General features: G+C 41.1%; 3 protein-coding genes and 1 non-coding gene across 10 annotated transcripts in view; 1 reads left to right on the forward strand and 3 right to left on the reverse strand.

The window, feature by feature from the left end:
- Positions 1–371: 371 nt before the first annotated feature.
- On the reverse strand, positions 372–9,621 carry shrprbck1r (sharpin and rbck1 related). 2 transcript variants are annotated; one of them, XM_046370953.1, is made up of 14 exons: positions 8,922–9,621; positions 8,158–8,332; positions 7,261–7,338; positions 6,964–7,105; positions 6,775–6,865; positions 6,283–6,604; positions 5,655–5,755; positions 5,370–5,540; positions 3,560–3,720; positions 3,357–3,468; positions 2,910–3,089; positions 2,553–2,651; positions 1,782–1,925; positions 372–1,573 (listed from the first exon to the last, which is right to left on the reverse strand). In XM_046370953.1, the coding sequence occupies exons 1-14, from the start codon at positions 9,195–9,197 to the stop codon at positions 1,493–1,495; spliced, it is 2,133 nt and encodes a 710-aa protein (XP_046226909.1). In that variant the 5' UTR covers positions 9,198–9,621; the 3' UTR covers positions 372–1,492. The 2 variants fall into 2 exon arrangements, with proteins under 2 accessions (XP_046226909.1, XP_046226910.1); XM_046370954.1 differs by lacking the exon at positions 8,922–9,621 and adding an exon at positions 8,718–8,915.
- An 884-nt stretch (positions 9,622–10,505) lies between these two features.
- trnar-ccg lies at positions 10,506–10,578 on the reverse strand. The gene has a single exon. It is a non-coding gene; the product is annotated as a tRNA-Arg (tRNA).
- A 2,133-nt stretch (positions 10,579–12,711) lies between these two features.
- prlh2 (prolactin releasing hormone 2) lies at positions 12,712–15,107 on the forward strand. Its single transcript, XM_046371023.1, has 3 exons — positions 12,712–12,878; positions 13,276–13,459; positions 14,569–15,107. Exons 2-3 carry the CDS (start codon positions 13,297–13,299, stop codon positions 14,775–14,777), a joined length of 372 nt encoding a protein of 123 aa, XP_046226979.1. The 5' UTR covers positions 12,712–12,878; positions 13,276–13,296; the 3' UTR covers positions 14,778–15,107.
- A 2,367-nt stretch (positions 15,108–17,474) lies between these two features.
- Positions 17,475–24,361, reverse strand: part of myripb (myosin VIIA and Rab interacting protein b) — a 120,988-nt gene continuing 114,101 nt past the window's right edge. For 2 of the 6 annotated variants that reach the window (XM_046371014.1, XM_046371013.1), the window contains exons 13-17: positions 20,463–20,654; positions 20,213–20,374; positions 19,940–20,077; positions 19,804–19,864; positions 17,475–18,578 (exon numbers count right to left, since the gene is read on the reverse strand). In XM_046371014.1, coding sequence (XP_046226970.1) covers positions 18,535–18,578; positions 19,804–19,864; positions 19,940–20,077; positions 20,213–20,374; positions 20,463–20,654 — 597 coding nt within the window. In that variant the 3' untranslated portion in view covers positions 17,475–18,534. Of the gene's footprint in view, positions 18,579–19,803; positions 19,865–19,939; positions 20,078–20,212; positions 20,375–20,462; positions 20,655–24,058; positions 24,197–24,361 lie in introns of those variants that run through there. The other 4 variants (XM_046371018.1, XM_046371015.1, XM_046371016.1 and 1 more) reach the window with 4 other exon arrangements.

Here is a 24,361-nt window from a genome sequence, read left to right on the forward strand (position 1 = left end):
ATACCAGTAAGCCGCCAGCAGGTGTCAGTGTCGCCGTGTGGACAGGATGTATGCATGAACCCACAGTGAAGTGTGGCGTTTTCTTAGCAGAAAATGAAAATCTCAGTTTATGAGATACAGCCGACATGCTATACAGTCCAGTTTATCAGGCAAGATGTGTTTTATGGTTAACTAGAGCCCAAAAAGGTTATTGATAAAAACTGCTCCTCCCCTGTTCGAAATCTGTGATTTTCAGATCAGTCATATCTTCCAGTGTGGGAAAACGTAGCAAGATCTTTCAGTTTTATTCCGATTTAACCTTAACTTGAATGAACATATTATGAATCTCTAAAAGTTCATTCAACTGTGTGTTCAATCACCACAAAGAAGTCTGAGAGATTAAAAGGTATTTATTGATAATTAAGGCACAGCTGTACATCAACGACAAAGAGCTGATGTTTGAACACAAGTAACAGTGGAGACTTGATCATGGCTTGTCAGTGCCGGGCAGTAGTGTAGTATGTCTGGAGTTATCTTTTTCATGTTAGGTAACAGCACATGCTGTTGGTCAGGCTGATCACTCTTATCCTGGTGAGGTTCATACATGATACGATGTTCACTAAGGTACTGGAATAACAAAGTCATGCATAGGTGAATTAAAAATCTACAAAGATACAAAGCTTTCACCGGATTGAAAAAGTATGTTGACTAATATCACCATGTGCACCTTATCATATCTGAGTTATGTCACAGGAATATAAGCTAACTGACAAAATGTGCTTACATGTGCCTTCACTTACAGAAAGTAGTCAAGTATTGCGATTAACATTTTACTCAATCAATCAATACGCTGTGCTATGCATTGATAATGTCATCATCCAATACTCAGCTGGTCAGCAGTACCACAGTTACCACAGAAGCACGTGGGTGATAACCACACACAAACCGACCGGTTCGAGGTGGACAAACAGATGAGATTCAGGTTAACAATCAGACGCATTTCAAAGCTCTTTGGCAAGAAGACTTGCGTGCAGTCCAACTACTCACACTGACACGAAAACTATAACCATACGTAAGTCTATACATTTGTTTGATCTGTTTCTATGCAGAAAATTGCATATTAAGGACAGAACAAGAACAATATTTTCACATTTCCTGGAAAACTTCAACACCCTGCTAAACCTTTCGTGCACAAGAATAAGGTCACTTCAGTTTAATGCAATGCATCCTGGTAACTAACGAAACAGAAAACAACAATCCTGTATTTTTACATTTGCAGTGCAATAATTTAAAAAAAGCACCACATGCAATAAAAGTTAATACTCTTTCCCTGCATAGCTTCTTCTAACTGATAGTTTATACTAAACACTATCGTATTAAAACCCATACAGGCTGCATTTTTATGTTTGTGAGAGACAGAGCTAAACGTTAACTTGTAATTTCTCTGATTGCTGAAAGGAAATTGAGAATGTCTCCAGACAATTTTGGCTTGAACTGACCACTCTTTAGATTTTCAGTGGCAGTTTTGGCATTTAGGGTGGCATTTCTGATTATTGACGTTGCAGCGGCATCCTCCACTGGTGTCTCCAGGTCCCTTGGAAAGAAACAGAATAAGAGATATTAAACCTATGCTTTTCTCATCATTCACATGTGGGACAGTCCTTCTTTTGAGAGTGTCTAATGTCTAACTGAGGTTTATGAATTGTCTTTCCATTCAAAAGACGTACTGACAGAATGCGGCTCCCAGATCACAGTTTAAAATAAGAAATATGCTATGAGGAAAGGATGGAAGTATTTCTTACCCGAGGCCCCCAGCGGGGTCCTCTAGTTACCCAGCAGATCTCAGTGTGACAGACAGTACAGCGCAGCCAATCACACCCATCCCTCTTCTGCACAATGATCCCACACTGGGGACAGTGCATTGCCTCTCCTGACTTCACAAGAGTCTGTGAAAAAGAGAATCGACGTGAGATGGCGAGCAAAAGTTCACGAGAGCAAAGGAGAGGATATGAGATGAGAGGATGTGGTAGCTGCCAGTTTCTGTGTGCACAACACAACACGACGCCATCAACAACATAATCTGTGCACTTACACAAGGCCTGGCTATGCCGTAGATATAATCTGCTAAAACTATACATGAAAAAACAGTGAAAGACAGTTTAAACACGGTTTCTTTTTCTCTTTCACTGCATACAGTATTTCCTAAAACAAAAACCAGTGGTCAACTAAATGCACATACAGTCAGTCAATCAATAATCAAACAATCAATCAAAGTCATATAATGTGCATTAAAGCATAATGCATATATATACCGCTTAACCTCTTAAATTCAACAACATAATCATGCTATTTTAAACTCTGTTGTTCTGGATTTCTCATCACTGTGGGTGTACACGCATTAATGGCTCAGCCAGTTGTAGTTTGTGCTAACATACAGGGAGCTTGCATGTCCTCCCTGTTTTCTCCGGCTTCCTCCCACAATCCCAAACACATGCACATTAGGGTAACTGGCTGCTCTACATTGCCCCTAGGTGTGAGTGTGTGTGATTGTCTGTCTTTGTGTGTCAGCTCACCTTAAGTAGATGTGTTGTCCTCCTTGCAGCAGAGTCATTTGTAGCACGAGCCGCAAGATCATCCTGGTATTGCTTACAGTTCATTCCCTCATGGATAGACTGAGAAAAAAGAAGAGATAGAGTGTGTTTAGACAGATAGATATACTTCATTGATCCCAGGCTGGTAAATTACAGATCTCAGTGAAGCATTAAAACATTCTTGTCTGTTAAATGACTACACTCAAATCTCGAGTCACTTGCTTCTTTCAAATGACTTGTTTTTATTAAATAGCTTTGACTAACTGATTACCAAAAAATTTTGAGATACTATGGCAGTAGATGATCAAATAATATGTTTTTAGTGTACATGTCTCACACCTTGCAAATCAGACAGTTGTGCTTCCTGCAGACGGGGCAGTGGAAGACATTGACTGTGTCCTCGTAGACACACCAGCCCTGACAGTCTGGAGTGGCACAGTGGTAGCTGCCCTCACATCGAGACTCTGCCACTGACAGACCTTTCTGCAGCCAGCGCTCATACACATCTGCTGGCACCAACTGTAAAGGAGAAAGAAGGAGAAATTGTGGAGGACTAGATAACCCTAATAATAGTACTAACACAGCAGAGAAAACAACACACAACACAACAACAAAGAATTAATACGAATTCCAAAGAGGAGGACTTTCGTCTTAGTTTTTACACTTCAGTTGTGCGATGTATAAACATCGTTATCATTTTCAAAGCAAACGCGTTTATGTCTCATGTCTTAGCCTATCTTAGCCTGGTGTAGCAGAACCAATACTGTAATTACTGGCAGGACTCACAGCTCTGATCTCCCTCTCCAGCAGGGAGCAGGTACAAAAGTATGTGTCGTCTCTGTAGGGACAGGACACCTCCGGCTCTTCACTCAGCATGATGACTGAACGTAAGCAGTCTCTGGGCAGGCATACACACAAACATACAGATACTGACAGACCTGAATAATTAATGACCCCCCCAATAATCCCAAACACCTCCTGAATCTTACTTGCAGAAGCAGTGCAGACACTCCCTCAGCAGGACCCCCTCCCCTGGCTTCAAGTCCATGTAGCAGATCCTACACTCCACAGGCTCTGGGTTCGGCAGCAGGTCCTGGCTGTCCATCATCATCAGTTGGGCAAAATTCTTCCTGCGCTCCTCTTCCCTTGCCTGGCACAAGGGGAGGTGTTGTTGGCAGGGTTAAAGGGATATTCCACAAACCATTTCCATTCATCTTATGTTATAGGAGCACAATGAGATTGGTAGTGCATAACAAAATGTCTACATTTACAAGTCTTCAGCCTCACACATGCAAACACAAGCACTGTGTACAAATATTTTATTTATGTTTATTTAATTATTATTCATAGAGTATATACAGTTAATAGTGCAAAATAATCAGACTAACACATTCAATTTTATAGCAACCTCTGCACTATAGGAGTTCATTAAAAGTAAACAGTTGATGCTCAGAGTGAACAGTGATAGTGATAATCCAGCTGAATGGTCAACATGAGGGCATGTTTTCTGCTGTTATGAAGCTGCCTCACTTTGCTGTGGGGTAAATCACCATATGCTGCTGATCTAATCCTAACTTTGGAGGATTAGATCAACACCTGTGAAGAGCCCAATCACTGACCAATCAGCTCAATGGAAATACAGGATCCTGACAGGGACAAAAGAGATTACAGTAAAGCGATAAATAATAAAGGGCTATAGATATTTGTATAGATCAGTTGAAGTCTTACATTACTTTCAGGTTTTTCATGTGTATCACAAATTCATAATAGTTTCCTCATCATGTGACAAAAAAGTACTCACTGTACTGCACTTATTTATATAGCCTTCTTTAAATGTTTGGAAAAGGCTTCTAGTGTTTCTACAGCTATCCTGTCACTATCCTCTATCACCTTTTCAATATTACTTCATATGAAAGACTTTATTAATAGTTCAGAAAATGTTTGTTATTATGATTTGTGAGAAAACCCCCTTTGGAAACTCTCACATGTCAACACTGATCTCTAAAGTTGAGCATCAGTCAGGTTCTACTTTTCATCAGAACAGAATTGGCACATTTCCATTACATGCAGTTTCCCATACATTCTCTACGGCAGAGTCTCATCAACATGCATAAACATTGGAGCCGGGGATGCACCTACGCCACCAACAGTATTGCTTATTTGTCAAATATGAGACTGAAACAAGGCGTAAACAGACTTCAGTGATATCAGTGTATCTAAGATGAGCTCTTTAACCTCAATTCAACTTCAGGGTAGAAAAAAACAGAAGTATATGCTTTCAATTCAAGCATACAAATGTGCATATAACCATCGTGCCTGTCATCTGATTTGATCTAAAAGTGACTGTCTGGTGAGTTCAACAAACTGTCTGCAAATGAAACATAAGTAAACATGGAGTGTCTGTGTGTGTTCAGTAGTCCTGGTCCAGGTTATACAGGAGTGAGTTGTTTTGAGCCCCAGCACTCCTCAGCACCTCTCTTCTCCCTTTCTCCTTCAAAAAAAGAGAGACAAAAGAGAAGAGAGTCAGCCTGAGAGAGTCTGTCAATTTGAATTCAAATGTCAACTTTGAATCAATTTCATACTTTTTTTTTTTGTATTTTTGCCCAGTTTGGAGCCTGGGTCAGTATTATTTGACCTCGGCTTGTTGCTCAACCCTTCGATGTAATCGTCACCAAATGGTATATCAAAATAAGGTTTTATACTCTGAGTATATAAGGTGACAGACACACACAGAGGTGTATGATTGTATATTTCAGACTGTGTGTGCATGATATGCTTGGTTTAGTGTCTTTGTCATACCTGTTGGTACTGTCTGACAGCCTCCTTCTCCCGCTGGATTCGTTGGAGTTCCAGTGCGTCAGGTTTGTATCCTCCAGGGATGACGTAGCTCTCAGGGCGGTTTGTACTGCAGATCTCGCAGCCCGGCCGTGTCGGTTTGTTAATGTAAGTGCAAGAAGGACATGACCAACCCTAAGGCACAGAGCGGTTCTTTAACTCTTTGCTTTCATTTGTCTTTTTCAGTTAAATCTGTTGTGATCCTGGTGCTGAAAGTCTAATTAAAGTTCCATAGCTGCTGTCCATTACCTGGGTGGAGGTCGTGCTAGGGCTCAGTGCTTCACTGAGTTGAGGCATCTCTAGGTTGATGAGATCTCTGATCTCACAGATGTTTCCCCTCTCTGACCCACCTGGAACAAATAAAGAGAAAAAAGCAACCAATAAACACCTACAAGCAAATACATTTTTAAATAATAAAGTCACACATGAGGCCAGTGAAAAAAATGCTTAGTCTGTGGATTTCTTCTCACCCACCAGTCAACTTGGCTGGTGAGTCACAAAGTTAATTTCCTATGCTGGTTGCATAGCTGCTATAAATAGGTCAGGAAATAGTGATGATAGTGGTTAAGGCTCCTTCTGTATCAGAATACTACTTCCTCCAGCTTAATTAGAATCTACTGAGCTGTGACAACACAATCGTACATAAAATTAACCCTATGATATCAGCAGTACATTTTCAGTGGCTCTTAAAACCTTACAAAGAAATAAACTATGGTAAATAAATAAGTAAACCAGTGGGTTTAGACTTCTCTCTGCTGTTAATGGTGGTAGAAAACAAATTTTACTGGTATAACAATTTGCTGGGCACCAGTTGTACCAGTTGTGAATCTAAAGCAAATCTGATCTGACAGACCCACATGTTAGTGCCATCACTCACTAGTACTGCTGCTGGTATGGTTTCGAGGAGGTAGGGTGGTGTAAGGCCTCCGGTCCAGGGATGAGGGGCCATTTGCAGAGGTAGCAGCGGGGGCAAGAATCGGGAGAGTCAGAGATGGAGAACTGAGAAGAAGTGCACTCTCCTGGTCCTGCTGGAGAACTTGTCGGGTCAAGCGAACATGACGGGCCGACAGGAGGTACAAGAAGGCTGTGTCACCATCCTGATGAACTCCATATGAGGCCAGAGAACGCTGGTCGGTGCACAGACACTGGCCAATCACCCAGCGCTGCACCCGCGGGTGAAAGCCATACTCAAGAAACATCTGGGGTTGAAAGAGAGAATGAAGGAATGAAAGAAAAGCGACAAAGACTGCAAGGATTTTCGACTGACAGCGATTCTTTAAATGCTTTAAGATAAATGCTATTTGTAATTTTGGGTCATCCACATAAAACTGATTCATAAATGAAGACGAGGAGCATTCATCAGACTAACCTGTTGTTTCAGCGCTGCAGTAGTCATGTGAGGGAAAACTTTCACAGTGATGCAACAGGACGACGAAGAATCCTCAACTACAACAGCCAAGCTGTCAGAAAGGATGAAACAGCAGCCATTGGGCACATAGTTTGATTAAATCACATTTTAAAGTAAAACAACGATCGATAATTATGATGACCCTCCTACCTGATTTCAGCGTCTTCATAGTCTCTGGCAGAGGGCTGAATCTTGAGCGCGACGTGTTGTCGGGCGAGCATTTCAGCAAAGACAGAAGCAGACTGCATGTCACCAGCTTCTATGGCTCGGGTCAACTCTATGCAGGCTTCCTCTACAGATGGATGCACACAAACAAACAAGCCCCATGAAACACATGTAAACAAGGCAGAAAGAGTGAGCAGAGGGGGCTAAAAACTGGTGTTGCATTACATCTCGAAAAGATGAGTTAATATTTGCTATTGGCACGGAGGTGTTCAGCGCACATACCTGTCTGTTGCAATGCCAAGGTGTTCGGATGACTGATACCATCCAGGGGGCGTTGTGTACCATTATCCTGAGGGACAACTGTCAATGAGAAATGTGTTAAGACCAGAAAAAACAGCAATTTAGCTCTTTTTGAATCCGCAGACTGAAATCTTTAACTCTTCATTTAAATTTAACATGACTGCATCTTGTCTAAGTAACTAATAACAAGGTGAACACACTGGGCTCAGTCTCTGATCTTAGCACACAGAGACAACAGAGCAGTTTATAGAGTTAACTCAGACCACAACTACAGGAAGAGCGGCTGTTCGGTTAGTGGAAACTTATTGAAATCAGATCTGGGAACAAAAAGCTTTTCATTTTTGCTGCCACGTGAATTATTACGCCCAACAGTGACTCCACATACATTTTGGTTTGCATGTCAGGGTGTGTGACAGTCATAGCTGCTAACTTTAAAGGTCATCCAAAGCTGTAACTGCGTGATTTTGTATAAATATGATCACGATGTCAGCGCAAAGTGGTCACAAAAGCTGGTTTATTAACAGTTCATTCCAGGGCAAGTAAGCACAGACTGGTCTATTGAAATTCCCACCGGATCCAAAATATGAGACTTGGTTACAGTGGTTGAGACTGACGACAGTGACGTTAACATCCACTGAGTAAGGCGATAAAAAGCTCTTTTGTCCAAACAAATAAATAAATGACCAAATAGTGTGTTACGTCAAGCTCAGTTCACACAAATTCAGTTCACTACAGGGCAAATTAATTCCATCAACTGACAGTGCACAACAGGGCTTTCTTGTGATATTACAAAGTATGGAATATCTGCATTTCCCTCACCATTTTGCTGTGGTTGTAATCTGAAAGAACAGTGAGTATTTGTCAGTAACGATGACTGACCTCTGTGTGCTTCCCTCAGTGAAGACATCACCACCGTAGCCCACTCCTGAGCCTCCTGCTCACAGCGGAAGTTGAAACTGATGCGGTCATGTGGCGGTGCCGCCAAACTCAGCTCGTGGCACTTTGGTGACTTCACCTCGTAGTTTATTGTCCTCAGATCAAACTCAGCGATGGTCTGGGAAAAAGAAGAGGAAGAGAGTAAGAATGAGAAGAGAAGAGATGGGAAGGAAATGGTAAATGAAACACGGGTTACGTAATACCAGAGTGACAGCCGTCATCATTACTGTATGTGTCCACTTGGTTTGGTGAATACATAATTTTCCAACACTCCATTATATTGTAATAAACATATATGGATCTACCAGATGTTACTAGTTCTGTCACAATCCTCCCAATCCAAGATTCAATTAAAAACTGACACAGTGAACCTTGTGCCAGATGAGAAAATATGGACAAAAAATAAAATAAAGTCACCACTGGTAGTGTGTTAGGTTCTTAGTATCTGATCCACAGGCTACAGTTCACAAAAACGATGCACGGACAGTTAAACGTGTACTCACCGCTTCTTAGTGGCTTAATCTGGTCCTGAAAACGAACCAGCTAGTTTGGAAAACACTTGAGGGCTTTTAAAGTTTTATTTCGCCATGTTTTCACACTACAAATGCTTGCATTGAGTACTGAGTCATATTCAGCATAAAAATTCTTCTTTTGAATATACTTAATAGACGCCCAAAACATTAACAACACTGCTGCCGTGAACTCACCACGCTCCGGCCATTCCCGCTGCAGTCCTGGAGCGACAGCCGGAATTCCCCGGACTTCCCCGGGTCCATGCTGAGCTGCAGGCGGAGTGACTCATCACCTGCTCCCGGAAGACACAGCGGCCGAATACCAGAATGACATACCGACACCCGAACCGACACGAGGACGGTGTGGCAGCCAGACTGTGACTGCGAGGCCCCATAGTGACTGGGGTGGGCGACGGACTGGTCAGGTGTGTGGCCAGGAGTGTGAGTCCAACCGCCTGAACTCAGCGACATCCTGCCGACACACTCATGTAGAAAACAAACACAAACACACACGGGGGGAGGGGGGATCCGGGTTGTTTACCTCCTGATCCACGGTATCACCCCAGTATCCTTAATCACGATACTTCTGACATCTCAACGCTGGTTGTTTATTCGCCACAGTGAAAGAGGAAGCAAGTGCGCAGAGTCTGTTAACTGTGGAGCGACTTCCAAAAAGTGTCCCCCAAACGAGAGGTTTCACTTCTCGCTTCTTCCGCTGTCGCTAAAGCGTCGTTTCAGGCAAATTCGGAGTTTCTTGTCCGAAAATAATCCTCGGGATATCCCGTACCTTTCTAACACCAAAGGTTGTTGAAAATAGTTTTATGCTGGTGACGCTGATGTTGTTGGTGCGTTTGGGTTCGCCTCGCACTGCGCATGCGTTGCTGGTGACGTAGGCTGCGTTGTTGTGATATTTATGAAGGTTTCTTTAATTAGCTACGTGACACTTGGGCTCGGTTAAGTCGTCCGTTTGCTGGCTTTATGTCAACATTTTAATCTTAGGCGGTGTTCCACACACGGGTGTTTTAGGCTTGCGGCTTTAGAAGTCATTTGGTCTTATATTCAGTGTGTGTGTGTGTGTGTGTGTGTGTGTGTGCAAATATTTTACCACAGAGGGGCAGCAAAGCATCCCGTATAAGAATGTCATCCCTTTTCTATATAGAAATTAAAAAGCTGCCTACTGCACTAATGCTGAGACATCACAAAACAAAACACGCTCTTTGCTATTTGCAATTATACCGATATTATACTATGTGACACTCAGTTATAACATGTCAGATATGGTTATTGTCCCTTAGAAATAACTGGTGCATTAAATATGTACATGATATCAGTTTAATGCACAGTGTAAATAAACAAGACTTGTGATGTGTGAGAATCACTTTCATAAATTTGGATTGCAAGGTCTCCCACACTGTTTCAAGTCATCTATGACTCTGGCTTAAGGCATATTTATTAATAAGCAATTCTGTCATTATAATCATATAAACTGGTTTTACAGTAGATCATTTGACCGGTCATGTTGGAAAAAGGACAGCTGTTACTGAAGATATTACTGATGGCTTCATTCCATTCAGCTGTCCCATGTTATGTGAGCCTAAATGCACAATAGCAGCACCTTAAAGAAAAGGTAGCCTGATTGCAGTCAGTTGAATCATGGATTTTATTATCCAAACATCTGTAGTTTTTCCACTGCATAATACCACAATGTAATATTAACACTTCTCATCACTACAGGGTATTGACAGTAAAGATACTGAGGCATGGACATAAGTTTTCCTACGACCCAGGTGGGACTTGAACCCACAATCCCCAGCTCCGGAGGCTGATGCCTTATCCATTAGGCCACTGGGCCACACAGATAAATGTCATGACGTGAGTTTGGTATTGTGAAAACATTTGAGGAACTAATAAAATTGCAGCCTAGTGTCTTTTGGCCAGAAACCCCACACCAACATGAAATACTTTCAGACAAATTTCCCCGTTGAACACCGACTTCCCAGTCAAGTCTTTTTAAGAGAGAGGGCCCAGCCAAACATGGCCAATGAATATCCCGGCCCACACACCCTGTGGGTCACGAATTGTGAGACAATTAACAAAAAATACCGCAGCACATAAGGGGAATGATTTAGACCACATAGCTTAGCAAGCTGTTAATCATTCTGCAAGGAGGGTTTTCTCAATCAATAGCGCATTCCTCAGGGTCCTCATGTCCCACAGCAGGGAGGACATATCCTCTTTGAACTGTATAGCAGATAGTAAGACCATGCCATTATTTTTATGAATGAAATGTCTTCACTCATTTGCTCCCTGTAGTCGCATTGGGCATGAATGATTTTTGCTTGTACCGTCACAGTTCCTCAAAAAATTAATTCACAAGTGTAACAGTGCAGGAAGTCTGGCAGGTTACTTCCTGCTGTGACTAGACGGTAGACCCTCTGTGCCTCCATTCATAGAAACTCCATCTGACACCGGCGAGATGTTCCCATTCAGTCAGGTGCTGATGACACACCGATGTGATTGGCTGAACAGGAGGAACCAGACACTTATCAGAGATACAGCGGTGGAAGCAGTACTCTGATCCTTTACTTACGTAAAAGTGCTACTTAAAATTTGTTCTACCCTCTGCTTTTGTCAGCTGTTATTTCAGGGTGAGGATGTTGCCACCCTCCTCCACTACATTCACCTCCAGTTCTTCATGTCCAGAGTCCAGTTTGAGCTTATCAAATTCCTCCTCATCTCATCCAGTTCATCAGACATTCTCCTCTTCCCTTCTTCACCACCACCAGTCACTGAATCAGACTTAAATGCGTGATGATTCAAGGACCGCATGCTTAAAAATGAGAATTAAAATTACGGATAACCTTCGTGCAATGGGAAGTCGCTAATGAAAGACCAGAGAAACCAACTTATATTATAGGTCTGAAGCTGAGCACAAAATCCTGTGCGCTTACATTTGTTTGTCTTTAAATGTATTCATGCATAGCTCCAACAAAGCTATATTTCACCCACCAAACAGGAATGAACTGAATGGTTTCAACATGGGCTCCCTTTCATAAATCAAACTGGCTTCATTAGTTAGGGATTCCTCCACGCTGTGGTTTGATTACACATCCTGAGGTCGTTATCATCCTTCCACCATCTGATCTCAGCCCGTGACAAAATTATGGCTGCCCTAATCTATGGGGGAGAACCAAAGTGCTGCAGGGCGGAGCTGCTTGCACGCAAGTGCACCTTTCATGTCACACACCATGTAGGAAAACGGCATCAACCCACCTCACAGTCTTCAAAGATACTGATATTTTACACAGAAAAGTTTATTTCATCTGAATCATGAAAAGCATCTTGTTAGGAAACTGACATTGTAAATGTCATATTTTTTTATCACATTTATTTGAGCAGTGCTGTCACATTTTGCTTGACCTTTACAGACATTGCTGTGATCCTCCAGGCAAATTTACACCTGAATACATTTGAGTGAGGCTCCTAACCTCTCACATGTGATTCATCCCTGTTACCTCTGACTGCATGTACTGGTGGCAAGCGCTTGGGATAGTGTGAATTCACAAAGTATATTTAATGCTCTCATTCCTTCCTGATAGTCAGTTTGACAGCATGGCCACTGATTTAAAATAATTTCTTGAAGAGTTAAAGTTCTGAACAGCTTAGTTTCCAGTGACAGTCTGGATTTTGCAGTAGTAGATCTTGTCCTGCCTTGTCCTCTTGTAATCAAGCTGATTGATGAAAGACTCATCAAAAAACTCCCACCACAGTTCTGGGTCACCGTCTGACAGGCCTATATGAGGTGCTGGGTCTCCCCATGCCCACTGATTTAAAGTTGTCCTCACGTCATTGACTTCCTGATGGACTGCTCTGCTACGTGACAGACGTCAGAAAGGCTCCAAAACCAAACCTCCTTTCTCAAAGGGGTGAGGAGGGGTGGTGGTGGTTAAAGAGTGTGAGGAGGAGGAGAAGGAGGGGGAGGAGGAGGGGGGGGATGCTTCCTTTAGTCTGGGATCACTGTGTGTGACTGACGTTCTTGATTCATCATCTGACAACCACATGAGCAGCGTGGATATATAAGCTGCAGCACACCTGCTCAACAATAACGACTCCAGACCTCCACCAACTGACCTCAGCCTGTCAAAGTTCAGGGTAAGGAGCTGCTGTTTGGACTTTATCCATTTATTTATTTATTTATTTATTTTAACAGCCTAATAGATTCACTGAGTTAAATGCGAGAGGATTAGGGGAAGTTATGCGTTTAGGGATTTGTTTTAACTCAGCTCTCTAACTAAGACCAGTAACAGGACTTTTATGAGACATTATGTGTTTCTAATGACCAACACAACATGTTTTTAAATCCTGGTAAATTCCGTTTGTACCACAGTATTGTTGGAGCTTAGTAGGCTGGTGAGGTTTAAATAACTTAATCACATTTTTTCATCTCTTATAAATAATGTTCTATAATAATGTTTTCCAGTTTTCTTTCCTTTTCCTTTGGAGCCAGTGAGTGCTGCCTGACTGACCAGCATCCCTCCGTCCTCTGCAGTGCCTCGGGCGACACCACAGCATGCTGCCTGGGAGAGCGGCTGATGTCCGGCTCTGCGTCCTGACGAGCCGCTGGCTGCCGGCAGCTCTGGCGCTGCTGCTCCTCCTCTCCTCCAGCTTCAGCAGCGCTCACAGCACCACAGTGGAACACGACTTCCACATCGTTCACAATGTCGACAACAGAAGTAAGACTCTTTATTTACTTATTTATTATTATTCTGCTACATTTTTATTCTCTGTGTAGCATGTGGGATTTGGTGAAGTAGCTTAGGGAGATTTAAGAGGCTACAAGGTGAAAGGACACAGAATAAGTCACTAAAACATTATTTATTGTACTGATGGTCTGTTTGTGTCTCGTAACAGTGAGTTTAATGGGCTGTTAAATCTTTATTCCTGTAGGGATTTATCGCAAGGCACTTGAAAAATATCTTTCTTCTTCACTGTTTACTTCTATATTTTAATGTTTTGTTGGTGGGCTGCAGTTTGAAAAAACTCTGAATCTCATGAGTCATTTATTGCAGTGAAGTATTAGGTATTTGTTATTGAACTCAAAGTGAAGAACATCCTCATTCACTCATTTGTGGTTCACTAGTGTATCTACTGTATGTTTTGGTTTGTTTTTTTGCTGTATTAAGAAATAATATAATATGAATGATTTATATTAGGTTGCACAGAAGAGTGAATGTTTTAATAATATACCATTTCCTATATACTTTATAATTCCACTGTAATACACATTGAATTAGTCTTTATTTGTACTTTTCTATCACAATGAATTACTTCAAAGAAGACTTAAACATAACAATACCCTTTCAGAAGTTATTTCAGCACAACATTTATGGTTATTTAAATAAATAAGTTGAAGTTGAAGATTAAATATGTGGAAGAACAACAGATCATTCGTCCATATAATTGTCCACATAATAATATATAATTCAAACTTAGGTCCGAGGACAAACGGGGTCCTTGTGTGTTTTGTTTTGTTAAGTCGTTGTGATCTGAGTTCCCTGACTGACTAAGAATTTCTTTTCTCCTCAAACCAAAAAATGAAAAAATACTCAGAAGACAAAATGAGACAAAGTCCTCTCAAGTTGGAGGGCTGCGACTTAACAAGCATCTGCTAAGGGGGTTCTTGACAATTTATGGAACACCTGATACTGATAATATTATTACAGAAAAAAAAAAACAGATACCTGAGGACATTTAGGTTTTCTGTGAAAATCTGAGTTCTCTTTTGCCTTTTCTTACAGCACTGCAAAATATTTAAACATCATAAAATCTGTTTTCTGTTCAGGTCCAGAGATAGACCCATTCTGGTACGTGGGCCGCGGGGTGAGACCCATCGGGCGCTTCGGGAAGAGGCACAGCAGTGTAGCGGCTCTGGGCAGCGGGGGGATGCAGCCTGTCGTCAGGACGTTGATGCTGCTGCTCAACAGCCTCAGAAACAAAGAGAACCTCGAGAACGTCGTATTGGGTGGGGAGGACAGGGAATGGTTACCGTGACAGCGAGTCCTCCCCTTTTCATCCACAAACTCAGTGTCTTCTTTTTCTTTTTTTTTTTCTTTTTTTTTTTTTTTTACCTCGATTGAGGTTATAAGCTCTAGCTCTTTATTGTATTTCTCTCTGTTGTCTGTTTTGAGGCCTTGGTTGATAAGATCGTTGATGAAATATAAATGCATTCTATATTGATTAATAAACCAGGATGTTGTGATTATATCTGTTCATCACTTTGTCTGTTGCCTTCCTATATCTGCGGGTGCACAGCAAACATTTTCAAAACGCAAAAGCTATAAGTTTTCAAATTTTATTTACTTCATAATACATTTTTTTTCTCAGAATACTGTGGCACATAGAGAATCTGTATTTTTTGCTTGTTAATATTTTCCCCAACATGTCATATGGATTGCAACATACGCTTGCACATAAAAGTGGATGGCCTGCTTGTGGAGCTGTGCACAGGGAACCTCATTGTAGTCATTCACACTGGAATTTAAACAGGAACAAATGTAAGATTTGTTTTTAGCTCTGTGTGAATCTCATCAGTATCTCATGTGGGACACAGTTGCAATAGTAAGTCAGTCACTTCCTGTGTGAATTCAGCCCTACAAATCATGACAATTATGCACAGCCTCTTGCACACAACACTGAAAGATTGGTCAACTATGATTGGGCAAAACACACATTATTCTATATCATATCCATCTTTTCACACATATACATATATTAACAAATTCTGTGATGATATATAATTTTTTTACACTAGAAAAATACAGGACACTGATGATTGGACCCTTGTGGCTGTGCTTCTCATGGGAAAATTTACATCTATTTTGATAAAACCAGAAACATGCTTTTATACATCGACACCTCTGGAGAACAAGATTGACAGCAGTACAGGATCAGTGTGTGCAAAACCAAAGACGTGAAAGGCTGGGATGAAAAGGTCACTAATAGAGGGGGCAGCGCATTCATACAGAAGATCCTCACGCCTTTTAGTTCAAGCAGTCCATTAGAAAATCCAACTCTGCTCTAATGCTGTACTATGACAACTGTACAGCTGTATGCATGAACAACTGAGATTCTGACTAATGTAAGTGGTCACAAAGTAAAGAAAAATAACCCAAAAATGAAAGGCAGTATTCTCAAATTGAGTGTTTAAGAGTACAAATACAGTATGAATCGTACTAGCCGCTCCAAAAATGCCTGTTGTCATCCTCGTTTTTGTAACATTTACCATCGTCATTGCTGGCAGAATATCAAATGGTAAATGCAGGCAGACACTGAAAGCACTTTGAATCACCACACGTGAGAGAGTCTGATAGGACTGACTGAGGAGGGCTCCTTTAAGGAGAGAATAAAGCCTTCAGTTTGCAATAGTACTTATTTCAATGGTATTGCATAAAAACGTTCAGTAAAGTACAAAAATAAATTGCTTCTAACAAAATCATGGTTTCATGGCATTGGTTATATAGCTCATCAGACTTCATTATGTAAAACTTTTTACAAGATTTTCTGAATGCAACAGAAAAGTTCAGATATTACCCAGTGAAGGGAGAATATGACAATTTCTTCAAATTAAAGGCCACAACATTGGAAAGTAAACAAAGAAAATGTCAGAAAGGAAAGAAATGGCTTCAAGTTGAAGAATACTGCATGAGGGAGAACTGTCAGACCAAACCTTATTCTGAATTACTTCAATGTTAAAGCCCACAGCTTCCACATTAAGGCTGTAGTGAGAGTGTGTTAGCATTTCCTTTTTTTAAATAAATGGGAGAGCACTTCCCCGTTAAATACTGTTGACATTTATTTAAGAGAACTGTTGGATGTTTTGAAATGATGCTTTTTCACTTTCTTCCACAGAGTTAGATGTGAAAATTGATACCATTCTTATACGCTAAATATGAAGCTACCACCAGCAGCCAGCTAGCTTAACTTAAAGGGTTTATATGACAATCACTGCAAGTAGATATCACAATAGAGCACCAGCATCTTGGCCAAAATGAATGGTCACATCAGTTGTACCTCCTGCCAAAGAGAAACAGCTGTTTGCTCACATTTTGTTCAGTCTTTCCACTGTTCTAACAATCACCATTTCTGGTTTGGTCCCTTAATTCACAGAATTAGATGTGAAATATTCTGGCTGTACATGCTGCACATTAGTAACCTATTCAGCTTGGAAAGGAGCTATACCTTCAATGTGCCGGGTGACCTGAATCCATGCTATATAATAATTAGCTTGCCAGATGTCCTGCTAATGCTAGCTACCTAAATCATTAAGTAAAACATACTGTGGGATGCTTAACTTTGTTGGTGTCACGCTTCAAATTGCACTCTGCTATCTTGCTTTTACTGTGATGTGTGGGAATATCAAGCAGAGCGAAGGGATAGAGCCGCTACACGCCAACAGACAGCTGCTTGTTCTGACTCCTCTCTGGAATCTGTTTCCCCCACTGACATACAGAAGACATATATAAAGATGGACAACATACTCTGTACAAAACCGAAGCCAAAATATCCATTTAGAGCCTGAATCTGTGGAGCAGTTACCAAACAATAAAGTCACGGTATCAAGATCCCACCCATACACTCGTGCGACTCACTCCCTTTCTATCGCACCCTATAACCAATTAAAATCAAACCTGGAAAATAAACACTTGAACATACATTAGTGCGATAAGAATGACCTAAAATGACAGAAACCATGTGTGGGAAAAATTTATTTGACACCTACTCTGCTAATGGGGAGGAGTTGGGGTTTATGACCTATACTGCAGCCAGCCACCAGGGGGCAATCAAGATGTTTTGGCTTTACTTTTGGGAAGCTGTCTTACCGTCAATTTTGATTTTACAGTCAGTCGTTTCCCTGTATTTCCCCTATTTTTATTCTTTATACTAAGCTAAGCTAACTGACTACATATTCAGTGTAAGGTGAGAGTGGTATCAATTCTCTCCTGCAACTCTTGGTAATAAAGTCAAATATCAAACTATCCCTTTAACTATTTCATACTAAGACTGACAAATTTGTGTGCTTTGTGTTCCATTACTGCCAACTAGAAATCTTGGTGGCAGGAAGGAAGGTCAGAAAAGTTTTGGTCCTGATACTTTTCACATCTAAACACTATTTTATAGTGCATGAATGTTTTAAAACGGTTAAAATGTCAAAGGTGTTACAATCATTCCCCAAATGAGAATTACCATCTCATAGCTGTGAAAAATGACAATCATCCAAAAAAAGCATTGGAGGGGCTTGCAGTATGACAAGATTCCTCATGACTCTTCATTTGGTGAAAAGGAAGATGCAGTATAAAACACAGCTCAGCCTCTTTTTGGGATACTGATTCACACAAAGTATCACATGATTATTCCACGTCTTCATTGTACAGTAAATCACAATACTCTTGCAAACAGATAGAAAAAAAAAGAAATGGGAGTCATTATTTGTCTGTACAGATATTCTTTTTTAGTTGAGGAGTGTTTGCAGATTTTTAAGGCAGAGACACAGACTGTCGAGTCATCCTCGCTCGATGTTATGTGCACGCTGAGGAGGAGAAAATGGAGGATAAAGCCGAAAAAGAGGAATTTGAATGACGCAGTACCATGCCTGGCTGAGGGCTGAGTGCTTGGGGGGTCACACAGGGCAGGCGTTGGCCCCTGCTTGGCCTGTAGCTGGAGGTGGACACTGGGTCAAGGCACTGGATGAGAGGGGCCCCTGTCCCTGGGGCTCTGAACTGGCCCTGAGGGACTCGTTGTGCTGCTGTCACTACGGCCGAAACACTTTCACCTGTTGCTCTGGCTCCAACTTTTCTGAAATGAAAAGAAAAAAAGAAAAATCAGCTTAAAATATCATTTAAAAATCTCCAGCAAATAGTCTGGGTTGTCCAGAAAAAGAGAAACTACTGACAACATATGACTCAGATGACAGCTGACTTGTCTTCATATTGTATGCTGGGACTGATAAAAAAAGGACACTCCAAGCTGGAATCAATGATATGATTACATGTCACTGATTTTGCCCCATTGTCCTGCCTGCTGTCTGTGTCTGAAAAAGCCACCCTGAATCAGAGCTATTGTATGGAAGCTGGTGAAGAAGAGAAAAAAAATAGCAGAGACCAACATGAACATAAAGAAAGCCCCAACAGAAAAAGACCTTTCACAGACATGAAAAGGAACAGACTTCTTGTTGGTTGATAAAACGAGTCTTATCCTCCTGCACTGTGTGTGTGTTTCCATTTGGCTGCTTTACATCTAATGGAGCTTTTCAGTTACTTACTTAGCCCCTTTCTAGCTGATGTATTCATTTTTGTGTCCATTCAGCGGCAAATCTCTTCTTTTAGGACAAAGCACAAAATGTGTGATTTTAACTAAAGGTGAATGGACGTGTCCACTCATCTCTGTCTCCCTCCCCATCTCTTGTTTTTGTTTCTCTCTCTCACACACACACACATAGTATGTGTAAAGAGTATTTATTTATTTAGTATTTAGAGTATTTGAATATTTGTGATGATGGAAGGTTGAACATCTCAGTAAGTATAACAGTTTGGATCATTTAGTCAGCACTCAAAGACTGAAATATATAGTTATGTTTTTTTTTCTTATTCAGGACATTTAAAAACATGGAATGATTTAGTTATTTTGTCACGACTGAAAATAATTGCTTCACCTTTGTAGCTGAAGATACATAAGCCATCTAAAGAAAATTCATTTTAAAATTTAGGAGGTATGGGGTATTATTTATTTCTTGAACTGGTTGATGCAAAAGTAATTTTGTTTAAATGCCAGTGACTTTAATTATTCTCCAAACACACACTGCCGTCCATACTCACAGCTGCACAGACATGCAGTTTATTAGATTAAAAACTACTGAATTTAATAGACAGTGTTACTTTACATCAAAAAAGTTTATTTCACTAGAGGAGGCAGTTTTGTCACAGATAAGATTATATTTTCTGTCTGTTTACATTTCAGTTATTTCTGCATTCACTGCTTTCTTTGTGTGTACTGCAATGAGAGAAATAAGCCTGTTTGGTACCTTTCAGTGGAGGGGCTGGAAGCTTCCTCCTTTGATGGCGTGATGAGTCCAGGGTTTGAGGCTGTAATCAGAGTGGTTTTATTATACACTTCATACAAATCATCTGCTCATTTTCTCACGTTTAGTAGTCAGTCACCTTTAGTTTCTCAAGTGAAAGCAGCTTAGCAAAGTGAGGTACCTTTGCCTTTGGCTTAAACTTGGAGAAGCGATGGCAGACAGCCACATTCAACCCAGCTGTTTTCAGAGCTGATATCCTGGCCTCAATGTTTGATACCTGAAAAGAAGGAGGACTGTGTTTAAAAAAAACCTTGCTGTCATTGAGCTGGGAGAGAACTCTGGTGTTTGGGAGGCTGTTCAGCACAAACACAACTGAAGAACAAGACAGCCACAGGCAAAAGCCCTCCAGTACCTGCAGTTCAGACTGTTGAACCTGAGCAGCCGCTGTGGCCACCTGGTCCTCCAGGAAGGCCAGCTCTGTGTCTGTGGTGCCGCTGCTAATACTGCGGGCACACTGCTCCAGGTCGCCCAGTGTCCCCTCAAGCCCATACACTGCACCAGCAGTCAGGTACACCTGTCCAGAGAAGAGAACCAGACTGAATCTCAGCAATCTTTTCAGACAGAGAGCTAAAGCTGTTGGACCAAGATGCACTTTAGCTTACATTCTCCTCCATCCTGGTCAGCTTCTGGTCCAGCCTGCGGGTCTCGGAGCTGCTGGAGATGGGAGACGCACTCATGGACTCAGAGGGGGTGTAGCTCTCACCTCCTGCCTCACCGATCAGCTCCTCTGTAGCGTTCAAGACCTTCAGCACCTCTGTGGTGATGCTGCAGAGAGAGGCCGCCGAGTACTTCTGCTTCATGTGAGAAAAGCACACATGCAGTAGAGCAGTCAGTAATCTAGACAACACAACCTGAAAAGCCTTAAAGTGAACGAGAGAGGCCAAAAAATATCGAACCTGCATGATTAAAAGATGTCAGGAGCAAAAGGACTTGAATGAATTAATCTATAGACATCACACTGACGACAAAACAACGGCTTAATGTGGCATAATGACAAGATGAAAAAGATCTTTCACTCAGGAAATCATTAAAAAAAAATAAACTAAATGTGGCTCATTCTAAAAGGTTTGGGTATTTAAAAGCTCCTCTAGTCCACATGCTAAAGCTGCAAGGTTCTGTGCGGATGACGACACACACACACACACGCACAATATTCGTCACTCTTTCTCTGTTGACTCATCAGTTGTTTTGTGAACATGCATGTTGGCACTTGCTTGAGCTGGGAAGAGCAATCAGCAGGTGCAGCAGAACAAAGAACTGGAGGTGAGAAATGCGGTAGTGAGGAAGGAGGAGGAGAGAAGGAAGCAAAGAAAAGAAAGCTTCAAGACAAAGCCAGAGGAGTGACTGATCTCTTATTATTTTAGGCTTTGATCAGGTAAAAGATGCTGCCGTGAAAAGTCTCTTGTTACCGTGTGTTACCTTGTTACCTAGCCTGCAGCTAGACAATCAGGAATTGAATCAGCTACATGTTTTCAAGCAGCTTACATCCAAGATTATATGAAGAACACACACTTGTAACTTTCAAGTTTAAAAATGGGCGCATGAATTTTTAACAAAAAGTGATAAAAGGCTCAGTTAATTCATTTAGGAGTGAATGAACAAACCGGCTGGTCTCCAGCTCTGAATGCATCAGTTCACATGCGGCATGACAGACCACTTGAAGAATCCAATGAAGAAAGCAACAACTGAATGTATAATATTGGTAGAATTTACAAGAGGGCCTAAATAATTAAGAATTTGTCATAGACACTGTCTCTTCATAAAGTTGGTCACGTTTCTCCCAACTAAAAAACTCAACTTGTTTTTTTAACTGGAGAACTCAAACTTATTTCCAAATTCAGGCTGTCTCGGGCTTAATAATAATTCAACAGTGAAGATGCCTGGTAAAGAAAGTTGTCGATTTTTTTCTGCATAGATGAAAACACTGAGCAAGAAAATGGAAGAGAGACAGATGTAGTTCAATAATGAATGAATCACTGGCTGAAACTTTGATCAGTGGGATCAGAGGCGTATCGATCCCTCTGTCGGTCGGACCGGGACAGCATGGCACTCTGAAAGGGAGAGCTTGTGATGACACCAGAGGCAGGTGGGGATGAGACGGACATGAGGGGTAATGATTTGGTCAGGATTAGATGCAGTACTGGGTAAGAGATGAGAGGCAGAAAACCTAACCTCTCATCCTTTTTTTTTTTTTTTTTTTTTGTTAATTCAGTGATCTTAAAAGGATGGCAGCCATCACCACACAGCTCGAACAGTCTGACACACTGCTATTGATGTTATTAACAAGAGCACATTTGTAAAACGAGCAGAAATGGATCAAGACTAAAATTTAAAGCCCTGGTTCTTTAAATATTCTATTATTATTACTTTGTCACTTGCAGATGCGTTATGGTCGTTTTGTTCTGTCACGGACGGGCGTGGAGCATTTATGATACAATAAAATTCTAAATTTGCTAAAAACAAAAGCTAAAAATACAGAAATATCACAGACGTGGTCATGTTCTCCCCTCATTCACATCAAACTGAGTCGTCCTGATGAGTTTCAAAAGGTAGCTGTGAAAACCAACAGAAATAGATCACGCTAGTACATGTGTCACGCACATTGAGAGGGACGAGCATCACTCACAGGAGCCCTTATAATGAGTCTGGTTAATGACCAGCATCAACCCACACACCTCAGATGGAACACTACAGCAGTGAGCTCATAAGAGCACGTGTGTGTGTGTGTGTGTGTGTGTGTGTGTGTGTGTGGTTCTGAATTTACTATGTGAAAATATCAACACTGGGGCACTGCTTTTAACATAATCTATTATAGATTTCACATTTAAAATGTGGGCTATGTGTGATTTATAGCTGGGCCCCAGTTTTTTGTTACATGAGGTAATGCAGTATGTACACCAACAGACATCATTCAAGCAAAAAGCTCCTTTTATTCAATGGGAACAACCCGCTAAACAAAACTGTTTAGGTATGCAAACTGACATCTTTGTAAACAGTTTATATTTTGTCATTTTGTCAGTTTTCTAGTGTGAACGCACCACATTCTGCATTTTCCTTTTTAAAGGACATTTTTTGTATTTAAAATGAAGTCTGGATGTCTCTTTTCATTGAGTGCTACATTTTCATTGCTTCGACTGGAACTTATAACATAATACACAACCATCTAGCATGTGTTTGTAAATTACTGTGTCTACTTTGACTCAATCCAAGTCTGACTGCAATCGCTTTACACTCCACAGAACGCAACTTCCAGACAACAAGGACGGGCTTGTTGTGTTCAGCTCAGGTTAATGTGATATCTGCAGCAACAACACAGAGACAGTTTCTAATAAGTCACTTCTTAGGAAAAAACCTGAGCCTTTGGCTGTGTCGGATTCTGACCTTTTGAGGTTTTTATCATATTTGCGGCTCTTCTGTGATGGATGTCTTCTTGTATGACTCTTGAAACTCACAAAGCAAAACAGCGGGTTCAGTAAGAAGACCTTGCTGTTTTACTCTGAGAAACTAACAATAAAAATGTTAACATTTATGTTCAGACGGCAACATTTTCTGCCACTACACGTTACAACCCTTGTTTCCAAAGAAGCCAGGACGCTGTGTAAACGATAAAAGAAACATAATGTAACAGTTTGCTAATCCTTTTGCTAATCCTTGGTTGAAAACAGTACAAAGGCAATATATGTTTAACCTGCTAATTTGATTAAAGTTGTCGCAGGCTCAAAATACGCGAGGCTCACACGGCCTAAGGAACACTTTGTTCATTTGATGTCATTGAACATGGTTTATTTGTGAATCATTTTATGCCGTTTTTTCATTGTGTTTTACACAGCATCCCCGACTTTCTTTTTGGAATCGTGGTTGTATTTTAGCTGCTGTATAAAATGATCACCGTTTCATTACCTCAGAAATAAGAAAAAGCACGTCACCAGCAAATGTGGCGTTCAGCCTAATCACACACTCATCCATCATGTGACACGCATGTTCATTTACATTACATTTACATGCACGTTCATTTACATTACGAGAAGTAAATGCATCATTGAGCCGAGAATCTTTACAAAATTCCGTTATGCTTGCATAATGACAATAAAGACTCTTGAATCTTGAACAAATGTGTTTGAAAAGCATCTTTAAGACGTTTTATGTGTGCATCCATGCAGGTGTGTGTGTGTGTGTGTGTGTGTGTGTGTGTGTGTTGTATATTTGCATGGTAAGATGGAGGTTTATGTCTGTGGCATCACAGAATTCCTTTGCTTTCTAGCTGACATCTCACCTGCTGTAAGAGAGAGGAGAGCAACTGAAGCCTCTGCTGTTGCTCCAAGTCGCTATGTCCCTCCTAACACACACACACAGGCACACACACACACACACATATATGCACACACACACACACACATTTGCCAAGGAAGAAACAGACCAGCCCAACAAAAAGAAGAAAGGAAGCACAGAGAAAGAGGCAACACAGGAATGAGGGACAGAGAGGGACATCAGTGATTGTCAC

Source organism: Scatophagus argus, chromosome 18 (genome assembly GCF_020382885.2).
Source record: "Scatophagus argus isolate fScaArg1 chromosome 18, fScaArg1.pri, whole genome shotgun sequence".
NCBI classification, from domain to species: domain Eukaryota; kingdom Metazoa; phylum Chordata; class Actinopteri; family Scatophagidae; genus Scatophagus; species Scatophagus argus.